The sequence below is a fragment of the Drosophila erecta genome, unplaced genomic scaffold (assembly GCF_003286155.1).
Source record: "Drosophila erecta strain 14021-0224.00,06,07 unplaced genomic scaffold, DereRS2 tig00000000-arrow-pilon, whole genome shotgun sequence".
NCBI classification, from domain to species: domain Eukaryota; kingdom Metazoa; phylum Arthropoda; class Insecta; order Diptera; family Drosophilidae; genus Drosophila; species Drosophila erecta.
The window spans coordinates 1,722,443-1,748,913 of record NW_020825194.1 but is presented as its reverse complement, the minus strand read 5'-3'; the positions used below and the strand labels follow the sequence as shown (position 1 = coordinate 1,748,913).

At 45.8% G+C, this 26,471-nt stretch overlaps 4 protein-coding genes and 1 long non-coding RNA gene across 9 annotated transcripts in view; 2 read left to right on the top strand and 3 right to left on the bottom strand.

Annotated features, from left to right (window-relative positions):
- Positions 1-43: 43 nt before the first annotated feature.
- On the bottom strand, positions 44-2,131 carry LOC6555229 (prolyl 4-hydroxylase subunit alpha-3). 2 transcript variants are annotated; one of them, XM_001981149.2, is made up of 7 exons: positions 1,921-2,131; positions 1,709-1,860; positions 1,506-1,656; positions 1,252-1,451; positions 550-1,199; positions 325-490; positions 44-263 (listed from the first exon to the last, which is right to left on the bottom strand). In XM_001981149.2, exons 1-7 carry the CDS (start codon positions 2,112-2,114, stop codon positions 157-159), a joined length of 1,620 nt encoding a protein of 539 aa, XP_001981185.1. In that variant the 5' UTR covers positions 2,115-2,131; the 3' UTR covers positions 44-156. The 2 variants fall into 2 exon arrangements, with proteins under 2 accessions (XP_001981185.1, XP_026836792.1); XM_026980991.1 differs by lacking the exons at positions 1,506-1,656; positions 1,709-1,860; positions 1,921-2,131 and having other exon boundaries at positions 550-1,190; positions 1,252-1,445.
- Positions 2,132-2,534: 403 nt separating this feature from the next.
- Positions 2,535-4,807, top strand: LOC6555228 (prolyl 4-hydroxylase subunit alpha-2). The gene is made up of 9 exons (XM_001981148.2): positions 2,535-2,760; positions 2,813-2,964; positions 3,019-3,166; positions 3,225-3,552; positions 3,607-4,083; positions 4,137-4,199; positions 4,251-4,326; positions 4,382-4,471; positions 4,534-4,807. Exons 1-9 carry the CDS (start codon positions 2,576-2,578, stop codon positions 4,665-4,667), a joined length of 1,653 nt encoding a protein of 550 aa, XP_001981184.1. The 5' UTR covers positions 2,535-2,575; the 3' UTR covers positions 4,668-4,807.
- Positions 4,808-5,117: 310 nt separating this feature from the next.
- LOC6555227 (J domain-containing protein) lies at positions 5,118-14,605 on the bottom strand. The gene is made up of 5 exons (XM_026983756.1): positions 14,551-14,605; positions 13,794-13,926; positions 10,878-10,979; positions 7,410-7,526; positions 5,118-6,314 (listed from the first exon to the last, which is right to left on the bottom strand). The coding sequence occupies exons 2-5, from the start codon at positions 13,878-13,880 to the stop codon at positions 6,066-6,068; spliced, it is 555 nt and encodes a 184-aa protein (XP_026839557.1). The 5' UTR covers positions 13,881-13,926; positions 14,551-14,605; the 3' UTR covers positions 5,118-6,065.
- A 1,259-nt stretch (positions 14,606-15,864) lies between these two features.
- On the bottom strand, positions 15,865-18,528 carry LOC113564841. The gene is made up of 3 exons (XR_003408340.1): positions 18,191-18,528; positions 17,705-18,010; positions 15,865-16,031 (listed from the first exon to the last, which is right to left on the bottom strand). It is a non-coding gene; the product is annotated as an uncharacterized LOC113564841 (long non-coding RNA).
- A 1,629-nt stretch (positions 18,529-20,157) lies between these two features.
- LOC6555224 (tropomodulin) overlaps positions 20,158-26,471 on the top strand; it is a 50,597-nt gene continuing 44,283 nt past the window's right edge. Inside the window, exons 1-2 of one of the 4 annotated variants that reach the window (XR_003407612.1) lie at positions 20,158-20,237; positions 20,742-21,144. Coding sequence is in view for 1 of the 4 variants with exons in the window: in XM_015153610.2 (XP_015009096.1) it covers positions 20,923-21,144 (222 nt within the window). In the remaining 3 variants the exon portion in view is untranslated. Of the gene's footprint in view, positions 20,238-20,414; positions 21,145-26,471 lie in introns of those variants that run through there. The other 3 variants (XM_015153610.2, XR_003407611.1, XR_003407613.1) reach the window with 3 other exon arrangements.

Below are 26,471 nucleotides of genomic sequence, written 5' to 3'. Positions count from 1 at the left end.
CCCACTGTGCACCGAGCCTGAGAAAAACACGTTCTGTACCGATTTTCCGTGCCGATAATCATAATCAAATTTATGCGCTCATTAGTTTCAGCTCAGTTTCAAGGTGTAGAACATATTTCACTTTTCCTAATAGTTATTAATTATTAATGCCAAGGGCTAGAGAATAATCCTCTCTATTGATGGCAAATACTTCGAGTCCGAGCGCGATCTTATGCAGGGCCTCCTGAACTCTTGCCCTTTGTCGTCTATCCACTTGCTGACCACTGTGAAGGGAAATCCACGATATAGAACACAAGGGTATCTGGGAATGCGGAGACTACGAACCCCACTTGGAGCCCACGATAACGGGGCAGCCGGTGTGCATTGTTCGGACTTGCAGCATACCCTGGGTGTCCAAATTGTACCAGAAGAGAGCAGCTCCGAGCCTTGGAAAAACAGTGATATTTAGACCTGGAAAATGGGTGGCCCCGCCCTGTGGCACATCATTCAGCTGCAATCAGAAAAATTGTAGAGATTATAAGCTAAACATAAGATAAACAGAAGACTGACATAGAACAGAGTTGTTGCGATACGGTCAATAAATCCGCCAACAAATCGATTCGTGTCCTCGAGGGTTGTGTCAAAATGGCTTTCAAAGACGCCTCCGATCCCATAGTTGATGACCTGAAAGTGCTCCGAATGCTTCACATCCAAGCCAGTTGCATCCGCCAAACGCTGAGTGAGCTTCACAGTCGCCTCATTGGCATCCCTGTCTAACCAAACTGACTTTGAAGTGCGGAACTTGCTGACAACAAAGTCGTTTGCGGCGTTGACTGTTTCGGAAGGAAAGATGGTGCTTTTACTTGAAGATCTGATCAGAGCAGCCTCCTTTGGGGAGACCATGTCGTGCAGCAGAACCACGAAGGGGTCAATCGAGAGTATCTCCGTTTTGATGGGCGCCAGGCGCAGAAAAGCAGCAGTTGCACAATTATACACGCAATACAGTCTCTTCAGTTTTCGGGGTCCTTCACAACGGCCACTGCAACATGGCGGCAGCTCCATTTCTTCGATGTCATCATTGGGTTCCTCGGCGATCGGTTCGCCTGCTGATGAAGTAAGAACTCCCCACTTCAGGTGTTGATACTCTTGGAATATTTCCGGATCAGGGGGCGAGTGCTTGAGTGCAGCTCGATAGGCTTTCAGGGCTCCTTCTGCATTTCCTACGAAAGCGTATCCTTAATCCTTAATCCCATCCTTAATCTTTAAACTTACTCTTTCCGATCCGCACTTTAGCCAGTGTTCTGTACAGTTCTGATTTCGATGGTCCGCTCAGTAACATCATCTCTGTTCGAGGACCTTTCCGCTCCTGGGCTTCAATAGCTGCCAGAATCCATTGCTCGGCCATCGTCCAGCGCGATTGATTCATCAAGTGGTGCCCCATTGCCAGGCAATCGATAGGTGCCAGGGTTGAACTTGGATTGATGTGGTTCAAATAACATCTATAAGGATATGGGTCCTGTACTTACTTGTACTGAACTCCATCTAGCAAACCCTTGGCTATATCGTTGGATAACAACCCGTAAGTAGCTTGCATTCTCCTAATTGCTTCTGCGGCGTCCAACAAGTCAAGTTCGAGTGGCATCTTCAAATTTTCCGACCCGTTATAATTCAATTGATCTACAGAAAGAACTGCTTTATAACTATAACGTATTAGGATGTTAGGACGAACCAAGTATCACGGGCTGTTCCAAGTATTGTTTCCACATCAGCCAATCCGCCTGCATGTGTCGAATGAGAGAGTAACTCTTAAATGAGTCCAAAAACTCTAAGGATTTATCCTCTTTAATCCTTTCAAGCTGTTCTCTCATCAGTTGAATCCCCCTTTAGGCAAACCTTAGATCATACAAGTCGTGACATAAAAACGTGTCCAATTTGACTCACCATCTGACGGTTCTTGCTTTCTGGGACAGCTTTTGCGCGAACCCTTCCAAATTGGTGACCAGGTCGTCTTCCAGGTTCAGCAGGTCATCCATATTCACTACAGATCTTGCAAAGCGCGGCTGGGTATCGTTATTTTCACCCATGCCGGGACTTAGGCAAGAAATCAGCACAAATAGGTGTACGAAAATCGGCATTCTGCATCTCACAACAATCTATCTTTAGCAATGCAGTACAGCTTCTGAGTTGTATTGTAATTACAATTGTTCGGTCATTAGCGACACCTCAATGCTAATTTGCCACGCATCTTACCTTCTATCTGGAATAGTTAACTTATCAAGCATAGAGAAAATCGCCCCAACTTTTTATTATATCACAAGGCTTCTGTTTATATATTATATAATTGGTATATCGTCTTAGCTGACCATCTAGCCATTAACATCTGTGTGTTATGCCGTTTCCACATTAATTATTATCTAAGCAAAACCAGTTGCCGGCTCAACGAACCCGCCACTTTCTTTGGGTGCGTGTGAGAACTGGTTTCTGATCGACTAAGCCCTCTGATTCTGAACTTCTAGCGGCTTTTGTGATATGCCGAGGGGTCAAATGCCGCAATCAGTTGGAAGCGAAGAGCTCTTTGGAGCGGATCTCAGACAGAATGATGTTCCCGGTGCTTTCAGTGCTGTCCTTGGTCTTTTACCAAGTGATCTCCTGCGTTTCCGGAGCCGAGTTCTTTTCCTCCATTCATGGGATGACCAAAGTGTTTGGCTACGAACAGAAAATGCTGCTGCATATGCAGAAGTTCCTATCCGATAGTCAGGGAAAGTTGGATTTTCTGAAAGCGTAAGAAAATTCGCACCTAAAGCTATAATATTTATCACAATTCATTCGATAGCCGACTGCGGGAGTTCGAAAACGAGAGGAACGAGGCACGTGAGTGGGGTCCAGCCTATTTGGAAAGTCCTATAAACCAATATTTGCTGAACAAGAGACTCACAGTCGACTGGCAGCGAGTGGAGAATCTCATGGCGGCTTCAACAGGCGAGAGTAGGACTAAAGCACTTTGATTCAAAAGTAGTACTAATGGTTTTCCACCTTTAGAGCCGCTGACTCGCCTGCGAAAGTTCCGACTAAAGCCCGATAAAAAGGAACTCGAGGGAGCCATAGATGGGCTTCTCAGGTTGCAGTATGTCTATAGGCTGAAGGCCAAGGACCTGGCCAGTGGCATCTTGGATGGAGTGGACTATGGGTAATGGGAAATAGCTACTTAATGTATTTAACACATTAAAGATTTGTATGCCACTTAGCACCCAGTTAAACTCGGAGCACTGCGTGGACATAGCCAGACTGGCTCTACGAGATCAGCATCCGCGTTTGGCTCATTCCTGGCTAATGGAGGCTAATGGTCGCTTGGCGGGTGGGGAACAGGAGGAGAAACTGAAGCCACAGATTCTGGCACTACTCGTGCAGGCCAAGAAGGAGTTGGAGGACTTCCGTGGTCTGAACGATACCTACCAGGAGCTAATCGGGATCCAACCAGCCAGTGAGGAGCACGCCAAGAATTACGAAGCTTTCTTGGATTCGCTCGGTGCGAGGGCATTATTAAACGAATCCAAACCCATCCTAGAACATGCTGTAAGTGCCTCGTCTTACATTTAGGTTTGTAATTATCAAATGTTTTCACTCTAGCCCATTCCGGAGGAGGGTGAACCGGTGGGCGAGTTCCAGGCCTACAGCCTAACCTGCAGTGGCCACTGGCGACTCACTCCCAAGGAACAAAGCCATCTGCGCTGCGGCTATGTGACCGAGACGCACCCCTTCCTGTGGATAGCTCCTCTCAAGGCGGAGGAGCTCTTCCAGGATCCCCTGCTCGTCCTCTACCACGATGTCATATACCAGAGCGAGATCGATGTCATACGGAAGCTGACCGAGAACAGGCTGATGCGGGCCACGGTGACGGGCCACAATGAATCACTGGTGTCCAATGTGAGGACCAGCCAGTTCACCTTCATCCCCGCCTCGGCGCACAAGGTGCTGTCTACCATCGATCAGAGAGTAGCGGACATGACCAACTTGAACATGAAGTACGCGGAGGATCACCAGTTCGCCAACTACGGAATCGGAGGACACTACGGCCAGCACATGGACTGGTTCTACCAGACGACCGTGAGTTGGCTTATGTATATTGGATGTGGATGTTTATTTGGCTTGTCCAACAGTTTGATGCCGGACTGGTCTCCTCTCCCGAAATGGGCAACCGCATCGCCACAGTGCTTTTTTATGTAAGTAATCTGAATTCTAAAGAAGTTTGATTAACATTGCACCATCTACAGCTGTCGGATGTTTCCCAAGGTGGAGGCACCGCGTTTCCGCAGCTAAGAACCCTACTGAAGCCAAAGAAATATGCAGGTATACGCTGAAATATATTATATTTTTAAGCAATCTTTAAAAGCCCAACATTTAGCCGCTTTCTGGCATAATCTCCATGCTTCTGGAGTGGGCGATGTGAGAACACAACATGGCGCGTGTCCCATCATCGCGGGCTCCAAGTGGGGTAAGCTTCCGGATATCTGGCACGTGCAAGCTGTATCTTTTTAAAACCATTCAACCTCACAGTTCAAAATCGCTGGATCCGTGAGTTTGACCAATCCGATCGGCGACCCTGTGAGCTGTGGGATGACTCGTTGGCCAGCTACGCGCTGATTTTGGAGTTAAGCAAGCGAAATGAGGCGGAGGCAGCTGCTAGATAACGCAGTCAATAACTTAAATCCAGAAATCCAGTCAAGCTTTAGAGAACCGAGTTCTAGACTAAGTATATTAGTGTACTTACTTGCCCTGCAATTCCAATTCCAAATCCAAATGCCGCCCAATAAACACACGTGATTGAATACCTGAGGTTCCGCCAGGAGTGGGAACCCCTTTCAAAAAGTTGCTTTATTTGTGATCTGTTCGCTCGCTGCGTGTAACATTCGCCAGCTAAGTCAGAACCAACACTAATTAATGTGTAATTGCTAGTACTAGCTGGAGCCCCGCCCACCGCCCCTTCTAAGGGGTCGGGGGTCGCGGGGTCGTGCCTTTGGCTTGCAGCTGTTCCGTCCGTTCCTTTCTGTTCCGATCTGATCTGGGTCTGGTCTGCTCCATCCGCAATATGTGTGTATTTGAATAAATTCAATAGAGTATGTCTTAAAACGATCTGCATATGTAGTTGTATAAGTAATGCATTTAAATCCAGCAACAACATTTATGTAGTAATTATTTCTCTGCGCTGCGCGTAATAGTACAATAATAATGACAATAATCTCTGCTAGCTGTATAAGTTGAAAAGTTCACCGCTCTATCCATCAAAACATTTATATAAATTTCTCTGCACATTTTTTTTTGATTTTTCTTTGATATTTTGTCACGTTTTTTTGTAGTTTTTCTGCGAAAATGATTTTTCAGGTAGGGAAAACAGTTCATTGGGGCTTTTCGCAATGTTGCAGTTAAAAAGGACACCGAGTGAGATATAATATATGTACTTTTTTTGACTATGCAAATGTGTCGTGTGTATAAAGGTTTAAATTCGCTTTACCATGTCTTTCAGTATGTTCTCATTTTCTGGCTCGTGGTGGGTAAATCGCTAGACTGTCACTAGGTTAGTAATAGTTTAGTTTAGTTACAGCTTTAGCTTCAGCTTTCGCTTTAGTTTAGTTTTGTTTGCTGCCAAGGGATTGTCTTGGGGGTACATTCATGGTACTTTGAAACATCGATATACAAATACACTGATTACATAAATATATATAGTATATGGTGTGTATATTTATATGCTTGACTGCGATAAAATTTGACTAATTACTTCAACTTAAATTCTTGCCGCTCCGCCTGGGATTTTTCATCGGGGGAGTTTATTGAAATTACAGTTTCTTTCACTTAGAGATACGTTAGTTAATTACCATTTTTCTATATATATTTTTGTACACCTATAAACATCTATATAAGAGTATCTGTGCTCTGTAATCTGTAGTTCGCAACACTTAAGTTACACATCGATAATAAACTTTGTTTCCCTCTTCAGAATATTTTGATATAATTGCATAACTTTCGCCTCCCGCTCGGCTTGACTTGAAATATTTTTAAATTGAAACTTGTATCTGTGGGCGACGCGCATCCTAGATCTCGTAGTTGCGGAACTTGTTGGCCACATCGGTGTTCTCGCCGCCCCACTCGCCCTTGCGACTGCCGTAGTACAAGGCCGCCCCGCCCTCCGAGGCCCGCCGGTGGGCGGGGTTGGGGGAGGCTGCGGTCAGGCCTCCGCTGCTGCATCCTGCCCCGGATCCGGATCCAGGTGCCTGGGCAGCTGCTCCTCCGGTCTCCGGCAGCATGCGGTCCTTGGTCTTGGGGGTGACCCAGTGCATGGACTTTTGTTTGGTTGGCGGAGCGTGGTGGAGGTACAAAGGCATTTAATTAGATAAAATTCCCGCGGTTTCGGCCGAGGACCAAGCCACCTTGCTTCTTCAGCTTCGGTGCATTGGTCCTCTCCACTTCGCATGCAACACACACAGAGTTGGATGAAGAGGCACATTGAAGATAGGTTCGCATTCGGTGGATTTCATCGGGCACTCAGGAGCGGGCTTATAGAGAGACATGGAGAAATTCGGGGGAGAGGGGTTCTATTTGGAATTGTACACATCTAGATATCACAGAGAGTTGGGGAAATGGCAAATACCAAACAAATAAGGAGTTTAATGTAATAATTTTTCATTTAAACGTCGATGCTGGGGTGAAAGGTGAAATAAATATTCAAAACAAATTGAAGAAGGTCACGTTGTTTCCCAAGAAGTAAGTTCCAAGGCATGAAACTTTTAAGGATATTAGGAGACAATGACAAATTTTAATTACAAGACAAAAGTTGAAACAAAAGAAGGCCCCCTTCATAATGAACTACCTTGAATGAAATTTGTATTGTTTATTTCCCCCTGGAACTTTATAGAATTCAAGGGACTCTTTCCGTTTGGAAAGCGTTTCGTCCTGAAGTTTCTGCTAGGTGTCCGAGCTGAAAATTAGAATTGCAAATGCGGATTTGGGCCAAAAGCACCGCCGCCTTTTCAGAACCGGACAATGTCAGCCGCTGATGGATGACGACAATTTCCGCTTCGCTCGCCAGCGGAAATTACCATAGAGCCTGGTGGGCGGGAAAGTGGGTGGACGTGGGTGGAAGTGGGCGGCTTTCGGGTGGGTAATGAATAATCGCGTTAATTGTGCTACAGCAAAAATGAACTCCGGCTTGGCTTACAAATTTCATTACGAGCTCGGCAAACAAACCAACGAAAGGAAATGCTGAGAGCAAGGCCAGCGTTGACGCAGTGCAGCGGGACACAAGGACGACTCTAGAGGGAGTGAGGGGGCTGGACAGAGTGAGGGAGACGGGGCGACTACTTCTCTGGTTCGCTGAGTTCCTGGCCCATAACGCATACCTCTTTATCCACTTTCTCGGCAATCGTGTATCTTCTCACCTGACCGACATGCTCCTTCATGCCCAGCCACTGTTTGTAGCTCATCGAGATGCCGCTGTTGCGCCACTTGTCGTAAATGGCCCGCTTTTCGGGATCGCACAAGGTTTCCTTGGCCTCCTGCGAAAGTAAACAGGAGTCACATTTTAGGGGACTACAACAATTTATTAATATATGACTTCAACATATCCCTAGTTATACATTTCCCTCGACCATTCTCTCAAACTTTCCGCACAAATCAAGGAAAGTTTATTCAATTCAATGCTTATTGTTGAACAAATAGGAACCCAACTCCTGAGTTGTACATTTAAATGCAGTTTATTGATATTCCTAACTGCGGACATTGGTAAAACAATCAGGCAAGAAAGGAATTCAGCAAGAGCACTCTAATATCTTGTAAGCCCATTCCAATAACCTTGTCTTTGGCATTTCATTGGAATTTGTTGTTCTCGAAATTGGAAATTTCCTTACATGAATAATCTGCCGCACAGATTCACTGAAATTTCTCATTCTGCAGCACGAAATGTGTAGGAAAAACAAGCCATAATGTATTTTGCTCGAAACCAAACTTGAAAGGGGCACCAGCAACCCACACAACTGCCACGCCCCCTGAAAGTCAGGACTCGGATTTGCTCAAGTGCAAAATCAACAGCTGCACAGGTTTCGGCTGCCAACCCATCATTTTCCGCCTTGGTTGTGTCTCCTGCATGTTAATCAATTTCATATGCCCACTATAGCACACTTATTGGCGCTGCCACACACACACGCACGCACACAGCCACGCGGGGAATACCCGCACTCACACACTCTCATCTGCGGAGAGGCTTTCACACATTTGCACGCTCAAGTGATTTTGATAGCCTCGGCTGGTCCTCGATATGTATCTTGACTACTTTTCCGAGCAGGCCCAACATACACCTATGGCCACAACGGTAGACACCGACGCGCTCCGAGTGTGCAAGCACACAAAATGGTACACTTATATTTGAATGTATTTAATTCGCTTATGTGCATAATGGGCATGCTAGCAAAAAAACTGGGGATCACTTCAAAATATGTCATATATGATATATGTTTTACATGTATAAGAAACTTCATAATTTTCACGGACATTGAGGTATCCTTGGGATGTTGCATACTTGCGGACACGACTGTTATCAGTGTTTTTGAGACTACTACAGCCACGTATATTTTTATCTCAGTGCAGATACCCAGATAGACAGACGTCCACTTGCACACATGCTCAATTGAGGCTCTGAGATTTCATCACTGGCCTGCTGTTTTATTGTACCGGCGGCTTTTGGGGCGCTGTTTACATGATAATCAATTATTTCACTAGCCACTGATTATGTGGGTCAGCAAACAAGGCTCGAGTCTCCCATTCCCGCGGCGCCACAGGAGCTGGATAACCTGGAGGCGACTGGCCTGTTTGTCTGCAATTAGGGCAATCGTTTTTCATGGTAATCATTCGGAGCTTCAAAACGGCAATTAGCAGTTGGAAGCGGCTTATCTGCACATGACCAGAATCCGATCCACCTTCATCCTTGCGGGCTTGCTTATCCTTTGTCGGAACAGCTTGTGTTGCAAGTTGATGAAGTCCTGGCTCATTTGCATACTGCTTCCGAAATTCGCCTAGGAAGCGCGGCCATGAAAATCGCAGCATTTCATTTAAACGCTTCATGGGCCCACACACACGGCATCTGTTTTATGGCCAGCCATAAAGGTGAGTCCTCCAGCATATCCTGACATATTTACGAGCTCCGCACACATGCACGTTCCATATTACGAGCCGTAAATTGTACGGCGCATTCCTTTCCGCCGGACAGCGCGGCGGAGCTTCCGAACAGCCATAAGTATTATTACGACTCGGCAGGGAGTTGCCCAGTCCAAGGACCCTCGTGGATATTGGCGCCTTAATTTGGTCCTTTGTTATTTTTGTGTGCTAAAACTTGGTGTTCGCCGGGAATGGGAAATTGTAATGCTTCAGCAAGCTGTAGGGAGCTGCAGAAACTCAATTAGGGTCTTAACCCACTACTGAATGCCCCTGGAAGCGTTCTGTGCTCATTGAAATGCAATGCTACAAATATCTAATTAAAAAGCCAGCTTCGCGGTGCGAAAACCGCTGCTGGTTGAACTTTAATGCCAGAAACTAATTAAAACTAATTATACCTGTGGAAAATATAGTATTTCCCACCCTTCTACTTGCTCCCAATTATTATAAATTCAGCTACATAATCTGATGAAATCTAATTTTATTTTCATGTTTTCCACTCCACAAAAGCCATCATCCCCCATCAAAAAGCCTTGTTTTTACCTTAGGCATCCCACACTTTTCCCCTTGACATCAATTTCATTTCGTTTTTAGCCACACGTTAATGAGTTGTCAGGTTCCGACACGCCCCTTTCTCCCCCGACCGCCCTTTTGTCCTTTGATGAGGAAAATCAATAACCGTTTTCAAAAAATATATTTTGTATGGGTAATTTATTTTATCTCATCGTTGCCGCCTTGTTTTTCTTTTGTAGCCTGGAAAATTCAATTTGAGGCCGCGCTGTGTGTGAGTGTGTGTGTGTGTGTGTGTGAGTGTTGGTGCCACTGAATAGTGTGCCTGTGTGTAAGTGGGTTAAGTGCATGTGTGTGCGAGTGCGAGTGCAAAGGGCAGCCATTGTTTAATACAGCTTAAACTTTCGCCCACTGACAGACACGACTTTGAATAGACGCGTTCGGTTGCGTGGGAGGCCAGCTAATTAAGGAAACTATCAAGGGAAAACTATCAGTGGGTTGGAAAATGCCACCCACAGACTCCAGCCATTTATCGAGATCAGAAACAGAAAGTTCCCAACTGAACTCGAGCCTTTTGTGCGGCTTTAAAAGTCCGCCAAGTTCCGAGAAGTTCAGCATTTTCATTTATATTCGAATTCTGCGAATTTCTTGAAACTGTCTTAAGTATCAATGTACAAAGACGTGGCTTTTGTTTTTCTAGTCCAGTTTGCTTGATGCTACCAGTACTTTATTTTAATTTTAAATTTCGCTAAAATGTTTTTAGGAAAGTACAGGATTTCGCTTTCAGAAACGCTTCAATTTGAAATGTAAATCGCTGGAAATTCTTATATTCCAAAAGCAATTGTGTGGCTTCGATAATTGCCCCCTGAGTTCTCCCATATCAGAGATATATTTTGGATAAATTCCGCCTGGGGTATCCGAATACGTTCGAAGTACTCGCCGGCTGCCAGGATGCTGAAGCATAATAAGTATCGGGTTTAAACGTCTTTTAATTTTAAGCTCGCGCTGGCAACTTTTATCTCGAACATATTGCCCCACAGGCTGTCAAATTCACAATCCCCCAGTCGCCGCCCCCCAAAAACTTCATTAAATATGTAAAATTCCGAAGCGCTTGCCATTTTCTTTATTTCGGGCGCTTTCCCTGGGATCCCTTGGATCTTTTGCCGTGTTTTCTTTCGCCGTTCACCTACCTTCAACTGCTGGAACTTGGCCTCCGCCTCCTTGTCGCCGGAGTTCTTGTCGGGATGGTACTGGAGGGCCAGGACCTTGTACTCGGCCTGGATCTGCTCGGGCTGCAAAGGAAAACGGGCGGCAAAATTAGTCGGGCGAGCTAAGTGATTGCGTCGATGCAAATTAACTAAGTATTTTGTGGCACACATTTTTAAAATACAAATTGTGTGTATCACACTTTACATAAGGGCAGGGCAGCCAGGGACACAAGTGATATGTGAACGTCTCCTGCGGCATACAGATTGCCAAGGAGACCGCAGCTCAGGAGCTCAGGACTCTGGAGCTCAGGTAAGCTGTCACTGGCAGACAATCCCCCGCAGAAAGAGGGGATCAGACCCATCCGCAGCCATCCAACCACCGAATAACGAAACAACAATAAGCAAACATTAAAACTTGACGAGCAAAATGTTCGTGCGCAGCTAAGCACCACTTAAAGTAATAGAAAAGCTGTCGCTTTTGGCCATTACTGCGGCGGGTTGGGAAAACTACGCACTTGCAGCAAGAAAAGCGAACGGATTGCGGGCAGAGGCGGAAAACTTTGAGGGTTTGAAAGCTGCTGCCAAATTAATTCACTTGTCAGTGTCCTTGACTCCGGCGCAAGGCTTTTGACACTTGGCAAACAATTGTTATTAATTAAGCGCAAGTCTCTTTCGGCCAAGAGCAACAAGTTGACAGCTACCAACGATGATCTGATACTCGCTTTCCTCGGGACCAGAAGTAAAAATGATGACAGTGGGCTTCTTGGCACTGAAACAATTTACTAACTGACTGACTGACAGTTTCCTCAAACTGAAATTCAAGTGCCGCCACTTCATCAACGGCAGCCAGAGATGGCCCGAAAATACACACTTTTCGCGCAGTGTTCAGCGCACAAAGCTGCTTGTTTATTGTCTTGTAAATGGAAATGGCTTTTCGCGCTCCATCGGGCGGCGCACAAAGGACGAAGGCAGCCGCACAGAAAAGAGATGAGAATGACCAGCATGGGTCCCTTTTTATTCCATTCGGGTTCGAGTCTATTGTTTGCGGGGGAAACGTCAAAAAGCAGCTGCCATAGAGCAAATGTATTTAGGTCACCATGGCATTCGAAAAATATATGTGTGCCCATGATGTTGACAGAACTGATGGCTTGCATAGATGTTTTCTCTTCCAGCTGCAGAAGGTGGATTACTTGCAGGCAGTGCGCTGAGCTCCATTTGCGCTGCAACGGTGCGTATGATTAATTTCAGCGCAATTAATATTGCGCATACGCCAGATTGTACGTGCTCAAAGCAGCCGCAGCCTTGGGCCTTCTATAATTAGACAAATGCAGTCTGTTCTAAAGACTTTCGGTGAATTTCGAGCTTCTGCCTTGTGGATTGCTTCAATGGACTGGGAAAGCAGGGGAAAGTTAGCACTTCGCACTTCACCTCGTGTTACACAATCGAATGGCCCCAATTAATGCCCTGCAAGCCAATAAATTGTCACCGCAATCAACAGAACCAATTTCAATTTCCACTTGATTAATTCCCCCATCAGATTGCACCCGGCCAATTAAAATGGCCAGAATCGCTTGCCGATCTCCTCTGCAAATTAGCCCTGAAAACAATTCAAGTTTGTGGAGCTCTGGTTGGAGGATTGTTTGGCTTGCGTATGCAAATTCCTACAGACTAATCTGCATGAGAATGGATGGGCTGCATTCTTAAGTGGGAAATGGGCGCCAAGTCGAGATAATTGTCGGCCAGCATAGATACTAGGCGATGGAGATGCAGATAGAGATGGTTTGCCAAACAATGGCAGAGGGTCAGGGGTCAGTGGCAAATCTAGGGCTACGTGATAAGGGCCGGGCCAGAATGCTTAGTGCCCCAGCTCCTCCGATTCGCTCCCAGCCCTCTACAAATATTTGATTTTGTTTACATGCTCAGCCAAATCGATTCCAGGGAGCCTCTGCATAATTCAATCGATTCCATTCCCACTCTGCCTGATGCAATCGACAGCTCGCAAAAAGCGTGTGGTTCCCTGGCCTCGGTATTTTCTGGGCCAATAAATTTGATTAGAGCCAGCGTTCTGGCACCTTTCGCTGAAAGGCAACAACTGGGCCAGAAAATGTGACAGCTCAGGATGAATGTCAGGGCTGTGGAGTCGAGTCTGCCGATGGGTAAATGCCATTAAGCCGCCCGAGATGGCCTGCCAAAACCGAGCTCGTTAATTCTGTTCAGACAGCAGTTGGCACAGCCACAATCGGCTGGCTTAGATGGGCTCCTAACTTTGGCAGGATGCTGAGCCCTGGATCTCTGGACCTGTGACTCAAGCTGCACTCGATGCTCGAACTGCATTTGCTGCGGCGGCGGCGGCGGCGGCGGATCAACGCCAATTCTGCCAATCTACGATGGCTGACTGAGTAATTGAAACTAATTCTCAAAGCAAACCTCTTGCCTTCGGCGCACACTGCGAGAAAATAGATGTGAGCACTCGCAGAGCCCACATTGGCGCATGGTATTGTTTTATGGTATATTGCTTACATTGCTGCTCTGTTTCTCTCAGTGCCGAGACGCCACACGAACTGTATCTGATTTCATAGATGATTTCATGCGAAGGCTTGCATTGCCTGCACGAGCATTTAATAAGGAATTTGACTTTAAGGCTTATGAAAGCTATTCAATTAAGCCACCGCATCTCAAAACTGGTCCGAACTACGGGCCCCAATTCGATTAGTCGCACTTTTGAAAGCCACAATTCGATTAGTCCCTAATTAAATTCGAAGGAAAAGTTTGATGAGCCGAGTTTGGCTGCCCTGAAAAGCAAAGTTGGTGGCAACATGTCGAGCAAAGGTGCACTGAAGTGGGGTGCGCAGATACATAGATACAACATAGTGGCAGGATAGGTTGGTGGCAACTTACCGATGAGTTCTCATCGCAGTGGAGCAGACCGTAGAAGTCCTCGTTGGGACTGCGCTTGTAATTGATTATGGCATCCACGGCGCTCATTGCGTCAGATATTCCTGGGATCGGTCGGGAATTTATGTATATTTTTCTGTATCGGAAGGAAGTGGTCCAAGTTCAGGGACGGCAATTAATAAAATATCTTTTAAAGAAGATACATGGCTGCTACTTAAGCTACTTTGTACTTTAGTACAAACAGTCAACAAATAGTAGATTGCATTCCTAACAACAGTTTTGTTAAAATAATTACACTTCTTTTCTTCTTTCCCCGGGAGATCGACAATAAATTGGTAGCTGAGTTAAATTCCAGCTGAATCTTAATTAGGGCAAACGAAGGCGATTGCGTGACCTTCGATTTGGAACAATTAGCTGCTAAAAATAAGTTAATCACAAATGCACAAAAACGAAATCGCCAAGTAATCAGCTGAAAGATCTGGTTTTGTTTTGGTTTTGAGCTTGGGTTTTTCGTTTGTTTTGCTGCGGTTGCTTGAAGCACTTTCACTTGTTGTTTTTCTAGAGCCTCAACTTTGTGTTAACGGTGTGAAAAACGTTGTTTATTTATTGCAGCCCGCTCAAAATCAAATGCACTAAACATTAACTTGACTGGCACTAGAACACTCTCAGTTCTTTCGTTCTGTTTTTTACTATTATTTTTTTGAGTTACTCCCACTCTCTGGGAGTCAGCATATATAATATGTATTTCTGAGATATATACTTTGGTTAAGCGGTGCTCACGGTGTTTCTGGCAGCGCGTCGAAAGTCGAACTGATGGTATCGCCACATCACGAAACCCGCTTCGCTCGTTTTCCACTCGGATTGGCTTGGATGAGCTTGGAGACGGGGAAAGTTTTCTCTCAAAAGCGCCGCAGCCTCCCAATCCCAGAACGAGCCGCGCTTTTCGAGCTTTTCAAGCGGGGTTTTCAAGATACATCTTTCTTGGAACCGCGGGGAATCCCACAACTTGCTCGAAGGTTTACCCGTTTGCAGCGCTGAATCATCATGGTTATGCCACTGCGGAAGTAAGAGATAAACAAAAATCCAATTGCAACATATCGTATCTAAAACACTTAAACGGGGTATAGACCAACTCAAAAAGAATAGTGGTTTTTTACATAGGGCATACATTTTCCTAACCCTAATAACTGCACTTTAAGCACTAAAGATGTGTTGGCTGGTTGCTGTCCGCACAAATGCAACCCGCCTAAAAGCCCATTCAAAAAGCTTTGGAAATCGAGCTTCTGCTATAAAAACCAATCGCACCATAAATCAGCAAGCCATGGCCACTTGTTGCATACCACGGACTGAGCCAAACACGTTCAGCTGCCCAGTGCAGAAGAAAGTTTGCTGAATTTGTTAAAGGGAAATTAATGCGCCACCCGAAAAAGAAAACTCATCAATCTGCGGCCAGCTGGTCGGCAAAACTTTTTCCCCAAATGAAGTCAAATCGAACTGCGAACGACTGCGAGTCCGAACTGAAAATCCAGAGCCAGAAAAGCCAGAGCAGCATTGGTTTTCAAATTAAAAGAGCCAGCCGAGTGTGAAGCGAAAGTTTGCAGCAAACGGAAACGAAATTGAAAACTGTTGCATACTTCGGGGCGTAGCAGGACCTCCAAGTGGAGGCCTAGACCAAACACCACCCCCTCGGCCACCCAGAAAAGCCGCACTGGGCGAAAAATGATTTCCGTTCATAAATCATCATAATGGCGAAGCAGGACTCGGCACATGTACATATGTCCGGCCAGAAAAACAGGACCAGGACCAGAACCAAATGAAGATGAAACCATTTGGCCAGCCCACAACGGTGCGTTTTTCCGGGGGCCGAGTGGGGGAAAGTGGGGGAAAGTGGGGGAAAGGGGGCTTGTGGGAAAGTGCGCCCGTGCGTTTGTCCGTCACGCACACAGAGAAGAAGGGGGAACGGACCAGCACAGCGATTGGCAAACTTGTCGACTGAAAGATATCCAATAATTGGAGATTCAGTAACTTCCATTTTCCATGTTTACCTTCAAGGCGTATTGTGAAAGCTTCTCAGAGATTAAAGGTATTTTATTTCAAATAGAATTCAGAAATTTGAGCACCTGACTATGGCGGCCTTCCGTTCCAGCCAGTCAATATGCCCTGCTATCTCAGAGTCAGCGTGTGCCCACACACACACACACACACACACGTGCTCTGTGCGTGTGACGTCAACAAATGGAGCTGGAACGAAATGAAACGTTTTAATTAGACAAAAGAGCAGGGCAACTATTTATTTCCATTTGCGCTTCGACTGCTCACTGTCCACAGCCCGCAGCAAGCTGCAGATACAGATACGGATACAGATACAGATACGACTACTGGCACAGATACAAATGCGGAATACTTAGCAAATATTCCAGCGCAAGCCACTCTTTTAGCTTGCGGCGTGCAGTTGATGATAAACCTTCTTGGCCAGAACAGTTGCAGCTGCCCCACCCCCGCCCACCACTCTTTCGGGCGAAGCCACTCTAAGCTTTCTTTCAACTGGGAGAAATGGTTAATACATTTTAGAGGTATACAAAGTAGATCAATATGCTTAGAACCAAACCAAGTGGGGGAAGCAACGTATGTTTAGCTGTCAAATTATACCTTGAAATATTGTGACTAGTAAATAACTAGTTTCTTATGCCTAGTTTCTTGCAGTGCTCTTTGCGGTGAGGGCTGAGACCCACTTGGATTCCGATAAGCGAACATTTTCCGCAGCATGCTTGCGAGGGCAAACATTGGCAACGGCCAAAGAATTGCTGGGAAATTGCTCATTCGCCGGGTGTGCAGGGCAGACAATCCGGCCAGAGATTCTTCGCCACTGCAGATTTATGCATGCCAGTAGTAGTTGCAGTAGCTGCAGTAGTTGGCTACCAGATTAGAGACATTCCATTGCCTGCAGCCCAGCAGCACCTAAAAGTATGCTATGCGAATACCCAGTGTGTGCAGTTTCCGTTTTAGTTTCCCCTGAATTGCATTCCTAAAGCAGCCATTACCACCCACATCCAGCCATCCGGCTGTTTGTCTTTTTCTACACTTTCCGGCTGCTGCTGCTGCTGCTAACTGCATTTCGCTTCAGTTAGAGGGAAAATCGCAAGTCAAACAAGTCGAGTGCGGGCGAATCTGAACCCTACGTTGGTCGATTGCCAGCTGCTTTTGCCCGGTTTTCCCTCAATTTCCCAGCCAGCCCTCCAACAGCTCAATTAATGGACGGCAGGCAATGGGAATTCTCCAGAAGTTGACAGAAATCGTTTTCGGGCCTTCCGCTTTTGCATGTCGAGAGTGAAACTTTCTTCATTTCCCAGAATCATCTACACATGAATCTTGGCAAGGCATTTCCCTTGGTTTTATTTTCCCTCTAGGTCAGCGAGAGTCAACGACACTTGGCAGGCGGGCCGCATTCAAAGAAAACTCGAGGCAACGGGAAAAGCGCGGTATAGGAGGAGTACACAAAGAAAAATATATTCAAAATCGACCATCGATTCAATACCTATTTACTGATAACTGCAGAGTTCATTGATTGTATATCGAAAAATATGAGGCTTTAATGTTTCAGACAACCTCTATCTCTGTTAATCTAAAACCCTAATATTTGATTGCTATTTTTCTCACTGCTGGGAACAGGCAACGGTGGCTTGCTGGCTTATAATAAAAAGCACTTCATTTACTTTGTGCAATTTACAACTGAGAAAAACACAGGGCAACGCCAAGGCCAAGGAGCTCTGAAAAGTGGCTGGGAAAAGCAAACGTGGAGTGGTTCCTGTATATGAGCCCGGAAAATGGGAAGTGCGGTCACGCCCCGGTTGCACATGTCACCCCTTTGTATCTTGTATCTGTGTATCTTCGCCGTCGCCGCTTTGTTTTATTACCAGTTCGCCTCCATTCAGAGCAGTTCATGTCCACCCAGTTTGTTTTCCTCGCCTGCTTCCTCTGTTTGCCCTATAATTTATTTATGCATGTATTTTATTAAAGATTTCCAGGGCGTCGTTCCGTTCTCGTTGTCGTTATCGCCGTTGTCGTCATTGCAGGCCATCCCCAGTCACTTGTTGACAAAGAAATTACTTATTAATCATATTTGAGCGCTGATTTCTCGTCGCCCAAAGGATCACGAGCAGCTGGGTTGGGCGCACATATGCGTGCATCCACAGGACACTCCAAAAAGATAGCACTCTCAACTGGCAACGGTGGCTTTATTAACTTTAAGTTTACTTAGGAATAATATCAGTCACATCTCAAAAGGCAATCAGAGAAACATGTAAATACAGCTCCAAATGAGAAAATGAATAAACCGCAATAATTACGATGGCATATTAATCATTATCCCTATTTCCCTCGTAGATAACAAGGATAATCACAACCCGTCCTATATTCCCAGCCCCTGCTGTACGTGTGTGGGTGTCTGAGTGGCTTTTGATGTGTGTTATCTCATGTTATCCTTTGGCTTTCTCTGCCGTGGCTTGTCTGTCATCAGTGTGGTTTTCCACATGCAAACACACAGATGCAGAGCAGGACCGTCGAGAGGGAACTCGAAGGAGTTGCTCTATTTCGTGGCTCTATTCATTACCCAGCAGCCTCAACTCCACCCAGCTCCCATTGCCCTGCCACATAATTGCATTTGCTCATCAGAGACACATCCATTGGATGTATCTATATTCAGGCATTTGTCCCGCATCATGTCGCTGCGTTTGCCGAGCTGAAAAGACATTTTCGAGAATTAATTTTAGAATATTCTTCTTGCGTGTGCTGGGCGCTTTGTTTACACAGCGCTTCGGGGAAAACCGGGGGTCCGCGGACTCGAAACACTTGTCTTTCATATATCTTGTGCAGTCCGCGATGCCATACAGGAAGTCCGCACATCGCTGTCAAAACTAAAGCCCCCGAATGCCAGCAAACGCCAGCAATTGAAAGCGTTCGCTAATCAGAAATCTGAATCGGAATCAGCGCAGAATCAGAAATCAGAATTCAGAAATCGGACAGAAGACAGAAGACAGCAGACAGAAGGCAGAAGGTGAACCCACTTGAGATGGGCAGCTTCCGACAGATGCCCCTGCCACAAGGCACCCTGTACAGGCCCCGCTGGCTGTGATGCACTGCCTCCACTCGGACCTCGAACGCTGGCACGCCAAAGGAAAAAGGCAAAGCGAACAGAAAATATGGGAACAAGAAAAGCGCATGAAAAAGGAAAAGAGGGCGTCAAATGCCGCACGGCCAAATGGCCAGCCGGATCAGCCCAATATATTCCACCCGATTCAGAGTTGTTTGCGCACAGAGGGTATCGAAGGGATGTCTGGGCTTGTTGGACAACGAAACGTGGATCCAAAAGCGGGAAAACAGCAAAGGGCTTATGGGGAAATGGCTCTGAAAAGTGAATTAAGAAACAATAGATTAATGAAATCCCTTCAAATCTATGTAAATTCAAGGGTATAAGATATTTGTTACTACTCACATGTACATTTTGCAAGGTCGTGTACTTAATGCTAATGTATAGCTCTATAATTTAGGTGAAATCTCTTTTTCAGGTATCTTCAAGTCCGCAGTTTCAGTATCTTCATCCTTGGCTGCCTCTTTTGGCTGTCTATTGTTAAATCCACCCAAAATAGCTCCACGCACATTGACGAGAAGAGTGCGTGGGTCTCTGGCGGGGAGTATGGAAAGTAGGTGGGGGTGTGGGGTGTGGGGAGTTTGGGGACCACCGACCATATGAGCTAGCACTGCACGGCGGAGTTTCACATTCTGACGGATTTCAGACGTCCGGCAGCCGCACTAATTGCACTCGCCTGGTCGAACGAAGAAATTGCAACAGGCGGACAATTAGCGAGCGAACTCATTCGCATTTGAATTTCACATTGGCTCAAAGAATGAAAGAAACACTGCACTGAGAAAAACCAGGTGTTCCACTTTGGAGAATTGTACGTGATTGCAACATAGGAAATATAGTCAAAGAAACTTGCTCACCGCACACAAGAAGCTTTCTAAATGCAAGTCCAGTTCTGGCAGCATTTTCTCTCCGTGTACAGGCACACATTGTAGAAAAGAACGGAACGACAGCAGCAAAAGTTTTGAAACGCGACGAAGATCAACGTTCAAAATTGAGCAGACGTCAGCGGCGGCAGCAGAGCGGCAGAGAACGGAGAGTGAGAGTGGAGAGTGGAGAGTGGAGAGAGCGTGGAGAATTTCTCTTGGTCGCCCGAAAGACGGCTGTCTCGGGCCGTCCCGCTCGCACCAGTGGCCTGCCCGTTGGCGGCCTCTGCCCCACTAGACCCTCCGGGACTCAGGCCGTCCCGCTCTGCTCTCCGGCGTCGGTTCCGGTGGCGGACGGCAGAAGATTCTAACTAGAAGAATTAGAAGAAGCTAGGACGGAGGCAGCAAGTAGAAGACCCGTGATCGTGTAATTCGGCTCGTGTGCGTTCCGTTATTCCGTAATTATTCCGGATTTGTTTTCGAAACAGGCTGAAGTGATGTGATGGGATTTCGATAGTGCTCCATCTTTCAACTTGTTTCGCTCCTCCGCCGCTTTTGTCACCACGTCTCTACGTTGTTCCGTTGTCCCATTGTTCCGTTCATCCATTCTTCCGTAGTCCCATTGTTCCGTAATTCTCCGTCATCCGTCATCCGTTCTCCGTTCTTCGTTGTTGTCGCGCCTTTCGTGGCCACTGGTCGACGTTACGTTGCTACAGTTCGATAGTCGAGCACTTCCCGAGAGGATCGAAGGCTCCAGACCTGCGTAAACCCAAAGGATCCACAATAGCCCCAAATATACGGTGATTGGGTCGAAAACAAGTTACTAAAGAACCAGCGCGCCGTGAAATTCCACTTGTTTATATAATAACCAGCGGCTGCCAAGAGCCCAGCGGAATATACAAAAAATATTCATTTTTCTAGCTCTGGTCGTTTGTATTTTTTCAGGCAAAAATAAAGAAAAGAAGATAGAAGAAAGAAGAAAACCCAAGCAATTCTGCGTGTTATGTGTTATTGTTGTGATCAGTGATCAGTGATCAAGTGAAAGTGAACACAAGGACGAGAGAGCAACCAGCCCAGTGAATCAGCTCCCATCGACTCCCATCGAAAAGGATATCAATCAGTGACAATGTCGGACATTGAGGATGTTATCGGTGGCTCCGCCGAGGAGACCAAGCCCGAGCCCGATGCCGAGAGCAAGACCAGCGTGGTCACCGAGCACACCGAGGAGGTGATTCCCGGCGAGACCGAGAAAATGGTCACGGAGACCATCGATGAGGACGGCGATGTCGTGGAGGAAACCACCGAGGTTACCCGCAAGACGGTGAAGCGCACCATGAAGATCACTGAGGTGAGTGAACTATGACCTATGGATACATCTAGAGGGCGCCATTATCCATTAACTTACTTGGGGTGCGAGTGCTGAGTGCAGACATAATTCGAATAGCCATGAATAACAATATGTATTCGTTCTGAATATGAAAACCGTTCAGGAAGCTATAAAAACGCTTCTGAAATTTCTGATGGAAACTATTTCCAAAAGCCTTAATGTTAAGTGGATATTCGCAATCATCTTGAGGAACACTTCGTTTAAATTTATTTAACTTGGAAATTTTTTAAAAATATTTTCGATTTCAGTATTGTTTACCAAGCTTCTGAGGGGGAATATTCCGCAAGACAACATCTTGTTTGAAAAATATAATTGAAAAATATAAAAGCATCGCATATTTTTGCGAATGTAAAAAATACTGAGATGCTTCGATTTTATACATTTCTAAAATATTGCCGCGATTTCCTCTATAGTTGGCTTTTGAAAGACTATCAATCATCATTCACATGTTCTGAAGGGATCTTCGGCCATACTGATCACTTCGCTTGTGAAATTGGCCAAAACATGGCGAACTCTGGCTATATTATTTATACCAAGTGCCATTTCTCTATGTGCGTCTTAGCAAATTGTTTATACGGTCCCACGAACATTATAAATCTTCCCCTATATTATACATCACACACACTGGGGCACCGACATAGGCGGACATATAGGCGATTGTATCTATGTACATATGGTGTATAGATCTGGTTCGGCCACACTTTCTATAGGCGACGTCGCCGGGGGAAAGCCAACAAAAAATACAAATTTTGCAGCTGTTTGATTTCGGCGCAAATTATCACAAAAGATTTCAAACAGCAAGGCGTATAAAAAACCGGGGAATTAAATTATTATTAAGCAGAAATCACTTAAATACTCGATGCCGAGCGATGCCAAAAAAACGCCACACTCGAAGAGAAATGGCAAAAAAATTAAATGCAATAAATTCTGTGCCGCCAACAAATGCAGAGGCAAAAAAAACCAAGTATCTGACTAAAAAAACATCGAGCAAACGCGAACAAAAAATAAATATTGAGGTTTCCGTGTCTTGCGGTCTGGCGCGCCCTGGGCGAAAGTTGGGTGGTGCAGCTCGGTGGTGCAAGTGGTGGGGCAGCAATTAATTGCCACAAATCGTTGCACAAAACTACAAATTGCATTTCCGGCTTGGCGCGGCGGCCACGCGTTTTCCCTCCCCCCCCCTCATCAGCCGCGTGGAAAGTCTTCGATTTTCCCGCTGCTGTTTTACGACTGTCTGGCCCCCTCCCCCCTCGCCGGGCAAAAAGCAAAACACAGCCCGTTTTTCTTTCGTCGAGCTTTATGGCAGCCAAATTAAATTTGCATTGCAATTTGCTTCTTTTTGGGTCGGTCTGTCGGCCTTTTCCCGTTTACCCATTTTTATGGGCCCCAAATGGAAATGAAAACGCACGAGTTTCATCCTCTGGATTGGGATAAGGATGTGCCCTGCCAGGAGGGGCATATGTTACACACAGGATCGTATGTGACCCGCCCCGAGCAGCTTACCGAACTAATTGCGCTGGCAAAGTCCGGTTTCCTTGCCGAAGCTCATGAACTGCTGAACTGCTGAACTGCTAAACTGGTGAACTGGTCCCGCTTTCCCCGTGGACTTTCACCCGGCGGCTTTTCCTGGGCGAAGGCGGCTAATGAGTCACGTACCGTTTTTGTCATTTTTATGCGCTTAACAGGTCAAAGTTCCGGCCGCAGGGGTACGTGACCGAAGTCGAGTTTGCATTCAAAATGCAAAATTAGTTAAATAAAGTCGTAGGAGATACGGCGGCGCTTTGCCCACCCCCACCCTTTTCATTATCCTTAATGCGAGGCGAAGCGGAAAACTGTCACAAATTTCACAGTTGATTTCACTGTTGTTTCCTGATTTGACTCGCTCATTAAACGGCGCTAATTTGATTCAAAACTCTGGGTGTTAGCGTAGTTATAGAATTGCATAAAATATTGTTTGAAATCTGAAGCCGCTTTAGCACTGATTAATTAATTTCAATAAAATCTGGCTCAAAACCAAATACACACAATGTGGCATTATTAAATTATCTGCTTATGGCCCATTAAATGCAAACATTATGGAAGTGCAGTATTTAATAAACACCAAAACGAGCAACTTTGCCATATTATTCCCACCGACTGGAATGTAGTTAAGCAAATCTTTGCTCAGCTCCGCCGTTCCAATCAAATGGGGCATGCTAATTTGTGAGTTTGTGCAACAAGCCGTAAACTCACATAACCGGACAGCTCACCCATACATGAGTACATGAGTCCCCATACGGAGCTTGGGGACGGGCGGGGATAATGGAATTTCCTGTGGCCAGCGACGCCCATTGTCCTGCTGTCCCGTCCAGGATTCCCTTGATTAGGCATCGTAATATGGAGCGGATATTAATTGGAATCCGTGCGGGGCCAGCTCAGCTCTGAACGGATTTAGTTGCGGATGTTTTCGGGGAAGGCATTCGGAGTTTTCCGCCCGATTAGCCAGGATATTCCGCTGGGTACCGTCGACCACAGCGGTTTTCCCTATGATTTTATTGTGCTTGCTGGCATATTATATTGTTTTGAATTTGCCAGCGCATTCCGCAAAATGCGGCTAGCCACAGCGCTAATCAGCGCAGGGACAGCTGTCTCTGCACCACCCACTATGCCACCACCCACCACCGCACCACCCACCGCACCACCAGAAGCGCCACAGATCCCTGCGCCCTTCACCCCGTTTTCATTGACAGCTGTCAACGCGGCGGCGCCTCTCGAAGTCCAAACAAATATCTCACTCGCAGCCACTGAAACGTGCATTGCAAGTGTGTGTGTCCATGTGTATGCGAGTACACTGGAAACTATTTGGAAAATGGCTCTACTTTATGCCTATTCCCTGGCTAATCAGAACATGTGTATGCGAGTACACTGGAAACTATTTGGAAAATGGCTCTACTTTATGCCTGTTCCCTGGCTAATCAGAACTAAGCCAGATCGAGAGCTGTAGAGGAGTTGCTTCTTAGTTATAGCCCACCTTGTTGTTAGGGCCACTCGCCCTCGGTTTCTCCCAGTGCACGGCTGTGTGTGTGTGAAAGGCGTGACACAACAAGACGACATTTCAATGTCAGGCGTCTCTTGGCCTTTGACGCTCGCTTAGCCCCCATTCACTTGTTGCAGTTCCCAAGGAGATTTTCCCAGGTGCGCCCACCTCCCTTCGGAAAAAGAGGAAAAGCCCACAGCTGCCGAGGTGCGAGTACATTTGGCCAGTTATTTATGCGCTTCGCTTTCGTTTTGGCTGGTGTTTTATTTATTTGCGCCTGGGCTGTTCAAACAATTTATAATTTTAATGCACACACTGGCCCCGCCACTGAGCACTGAATACAATCGAAATTTGTTTATATAATTGAGAGGCAAACGTTTTGCGTGAAAACATAAGGCGAGTGTGTTGGCGTATATGCTACAGCATTCATGCTGCGGTATATAAATAAAGCTGCCAAATTGTGTACACGGGGCGTATGATGAACGTGCCATTTAGTTCGCTGAGCGGTTCGCCTTCTCTGTCGCTCCGCTCTCGCTGTCTCCCTCCCGCGCTCTGGTGAAAATCCGCTTTATGACTGGCATGTATTTCATTTAATTTTCAAACACCCTGGCCCTATTTATTTGTCCAAAATCGCTCCTCCGAATCAAACTCTTTGACCTGCCGCAACGGAAATTCGCCCATTGCTCAGTGTCTTGAAATCGCCTGGGTTTCGGATTTGAATTTTGCAGAGCGTTACATCTCCGCCAGAACAACAAACAAATAATTTCATTGCCTGCCATAAGCTTCCGCCAACGTTGGCCGGATATTCTATTGAGAATTTATTTCAATTACATTTGAGCGCGCCGCAAAAATCTCGACAGATAAAATTCAATTTACAAAATGTGGCGCGTAGTTTCTGTGCTCCATCCGAAAAGGAACAGTCTTGTCCATTTGCGATTGGATGAGGAAATTTTGCAGATTTTCCTGAGCTCCCCTGGAGTTTGCAAGGCCCGAAATGCAAGTGAAAAGAAGGCAATTAGCTGGAAATTGGCCGAACTTAAGGGATCTGTTTGGTTAAACAGAAGCAATGGCTTCAGGTTACTGGCATTTCACTACAATTAATACAGAACACAGAACTTACAAACGCAATTTGCAAATTAGTTCAGCTGTACAAACGTTTGCCTAACCCAATTCAACAATAAATTACCAACAGCTCGACGACTGCAAACTGACATTTGCTTGTTTACACAGAATCATCTTGCGTTTTCCATATTCCATTTTCCATTTTCCAATTTCCACTTTCCCCCTTCAAAGCACGCAGATAAATAATCCCCATAAATTACTATTTCCATTTGATGATGCCCAAACGAGCCACTGACCCCTAAATCCGCTCCACAATTCCATATGCCAAAAATTGACATTTGGCCATGTTCTCAATTGGCTTGTTTTTCATTGCATTTCCATGCACTCGGTCCCATTTGACTATTCCGCCCTCAGGCTGCTTTTCCACATTTCCCTGTGCTTTTCACGAATATAAAACATTTTCGCAATTCACGTTTATAAGCTGTACTTGCCCAATTTAAGTAAATAATTGCATTGTTCGAATTTGGAAAATGCATTGTTTCGTTAGGCATATTGTTAGTCCTTCAAAGGATTTTCTTGTAGTCAACTTCACCCTGCGGCACTAAGTACAACTATTTAATTAAACATTTGGCTCGGCTTGCTGGCATAATTTACTTATTTGTTCACCATGTGCTATATTTTTCGTGCTGCAAATTAACGAGTGCAATTATGGCAGTTCGGCTGCAATTTGCGGTTAATGCGCCCATTAATATTCAAAAGAAAGCGGCACTGGCATTAATTGCGGCCAAGTGGCCATAAGTCCGAGTTAAGAGAATCGGCCACTTGGCCCTGACAATGGATGCCATTTCCGCGCGGCGGAAAATGAGGAGGAATTCATGTGAATTCACGCGGGAAAGGCCCGCGAGGAATATTAGCAGAATGCCAGGAATTTGTCAACGGCGAGAAATCGAAAGTTAACCCCACTGCTCTATATATATACGAGCATAGAACATATAGTATAGAACATAGTATAGAAACAGCAGATACTCGACGTCAATTGGCACTTTGATTGCATTTCGATGCAGTTTCCGACTTGAATTTGCATTTGCGCCTGCATTCGGTCAGTTGCATCGCAAAAGCCCCAAACAAAGCAGCGCGCCTCGCAATCGAACCGAAACTATTGATTCATTTGTATATTGATCTAAACCCAGCCGGAATGGAAAGGAATGGAATG